The 2,582-nt window shown below is 56.7% G+C and overlaps 1 protein-coding gene across 4 annotated transcripts in view; it reads left to right on the top strand.

Annotated features, from left to right (window-relative positions):
- Positions 1–2,582, top strand: part of Cacnb1 (calcium channel, voltage-dependent, beta 1 subunit) — a 17,893-nt gene that overhangs the window by 9,307 nt on the left and 6,004 nt on the right. For 3 of the 4 annotated variants that reach the window (XM_005394294.2, XM_005394296.2, XM_005394298.2), the window contains 4 exons: positions 369–449; positions 825–883; positions 1,007–1,116; positions 1,226–1,377. In XM_005394294.2, the coding sequence (XP_005394351.1) occupies positions 369–449; positions 825–883; positions 1,007–1,116; positions 1,226–1,377 (402 nt within the window). Of the gene's footprint in view, positions 1–143; positions 164–368; positions 450–824; positions 884–1,006; positions 1,117–1,225; positions 1,378–2,582 lie in introns of all 4 variants that reach the window. The other variant, XM_005394295.2, reaches the window with a different exon arrangement.

The following is a 2,582-nucleotide window of genomic DNA, read 5'->3' as shown; positions in this document are numbered from 1 at the left end:
GTCTGTCACTAACACGCATGCCCTGTTATCTCTCTCGTCTGCCCGCTCCCTCCCTCTTGGCCTGGCTCCTTCCATGCCTTTTCTCCTCCCTCCCTCCCCTCCCCTCTCTTCTCCTCCCCTCTCCTGGCAATCTCGGGACCCAGCCAAACAGAAGCAGAAGTCGGTGAGTGTCACAGCTTTCTCTGTCCCCTCCCTGCCCCTTGGGTGAGCTGGGGACCTTCTAACACCCGTGCCCCACCTTCCCTGGCCAACCCCCTCCCCATCCTCACCTCTGGGCTCCGGGAGCAGGGGCGGGAAGCTGCTTGGGGAGGCTGGAGAGGCGCTGATGGCACCCCCACTCTGGGGGCTCCCCTCCCTGCTTTCCCCAGACAGAGCACGTGCCCCCCTACGACGTGGTGCCTTCCATGAGGCCCATCATCCTGGTGGGACCGTCGCTCAAGGGCTACGAGGTAGGAGCTCTGCAGAGACGTGGACTGCAGGGGCCCCGACTCCAGAGACCGTAGGGAGAGCTTCGGGCCGCAGCGGGGTCCTTAGAGAGGTCCAGACCCCCAGACGTTCAGGGAGAACCCCAGAGGGGCATGACCCTTGCGGCCCCATTCGGAAGGGCCCAGTCCCCCAAATAAGTCTCTGAAGGGCCCTTGCAGAGATCCCACCTAGAGGGCCCTTGGAATCAGAGACTGCCTTGGAGACTCCCCCGTCCCCAGGGCCCTCGTCCCAGGGATCCCAAAGGAGAGTGACAGGGAAGGGCCAGGTGCCAGCAGCCCAGCCTCTTGGACTGCTCGAAATGCCTGACTGTCCCACCGCCCCCACCAACCCCACCGCAGGTCACAGACATGATGCAGAAAGCTCTGTTCGACTTCCTGAAGCATCGGTTTGATGGCAGGTAAGGCCCAGGGCCCACAGCTCTGGCTCTGGGCAGGGTAGGCTGTCTTGAAGGATAGTCCTAGGGCTCTTGGGTAGTGTTCTGGCCCACTGTGGCCCCACTGCTCCTCTGTGTGGTCCCCAGGATCTCCATCACCCGGGTGACAGCCGACATCTCCCTGGCCAAGCGCTCTGTCCTCAACAACCCCAGCAAGCATGTCATCATCGAGCGCTCCAACACGCGCTCCAGCCTGGGTGAGCCCGCGCCCGCCTTGCACCCACTTCTGTGCCAAGATGGGTGGTGGCGGCGCTACCCCTGTGCCTGATGCCTCATCTTCCCCTCCCCACTGCTCCACAACCCCAGCCGAGGTGCAGAGCGAGATCGAGCGGATCTTCGAGCTGGCCCGGACCCTGCAGCTGGTTGCCCTGGATGCAGACACCATCAACCACCCAGCCCAGCTCTCCAAGACCTCGCTGGCGCCCATCATTGTTTACATCAAGATCACCTCTCCCAAGGTGAGCAAGGCCCTGGCCAGCAGTGTGGCTCAGGAGGAATGCTCTGAGCTTGGGCTGCCCCAGTGTACCGTGTTGCTCACTCACTGGTGACTTAATGTCCCTGAGACACAGTTTCTTTCTTTGAACAACTGCATCATGTGGCTATTGTGAATGTGAAGATACAACCTGGTGGGGAGGCATAACACTTAGGGAAGGGTCTGCTGCCATTAACCTCATTGTGTATTAGTTATTGTTGTTATTATTATTTTTTGAGACACGGTCTTACTGTATAGCCCAGGCGGGCCTCAGGGTGGGGTTGATCCTCTTGCCTCAGCCTCCCAAGTACTGGGATTACAGTCATGCGCCACCAAGCCTGGCTTAGTTATTGTTTTATATTATTATTAGAGTTACCCAGCTCAGTCCCCTGTAGCACGATGGCTGTCCTCCTATTGTTGGATCATATAATGGAAAGAATTGTTTTTTGTTTTTTGTTTTTTGTTTTTCTGGTACTGGGAATCGCACTCACTACCTCGCACTTGCCAGGTGAGCTTGCCAGGTGTGCCGCTGAGCTAAATCCCCAGCCCCTCTTTCTGTTTTTTTGAGACAGGGTCTCACTATGTCACTCAGGGTGTCTTGAACTCACTATGTAGCCAGGGTGGCCTCCAACTTGGAGTGATCCTCCTGCCTCAACCTCCCAAGTGCTAGGATCACAAACGTCACCACTATACCTGGCTAAGAATAATGTGCTTTCTGTTGCAGTGTCACTCAACTCCTTGGCAGTTGGGAGGTTGTTTCGGCCTTCTGGTATCAGCCCCCGTTTCGCCGTATTGTCCTCATTTGCACTTTGTTTTTTGGGTTACTTATTCATTGGTAGGGGAATGGAACCCAGGGCCACATGCATGCCAGACAACAACTCTAGCACTCAGGTATATCCCCAGTCCTTTAAAAATTTTTTCCTTTTGAGTCAGGGTGGTGTTGTCAAGTTGCCCAGACTGGCCTTGACCTTGTGATTCCTTGTGCCTCAGCCTCCTGAGCAGCTGGTGTCACAGGCCTGTGGCACTGTGCCCAGCCTCACTGGTACCTTGGTAGAAGGGCTATGGGGACAAAGGCTGATTGTATCCTTGTCACACTGTGGCCCCATGAACTTTCCCTTTGGGATGTCAGGGGAGACTTGGGGAACAAGGAGGAGGCATTTAGGAAAAGGGAGACAAGCCAGGTGTGGTGGT

This window comes from Chinchilla lanigera, unplaced genomic scaffold, assembly GCF_000276665.1.
Source record: "Chinchilla lanigera isolate Chin_1 unplaced genomic scaffold, ChiLan1.0 scaffold00050, whole genome shotgun sequence".
Lineage (NCBI taxonomy): Eukaryota > Metazoa > Chordata > Mammalia > Rodentia > Chinchillidae > Chinchilla > Chinchilla lanigera.
This window is presented reverse-complemented; position numbering and strand designations above follow the sequence as displayed.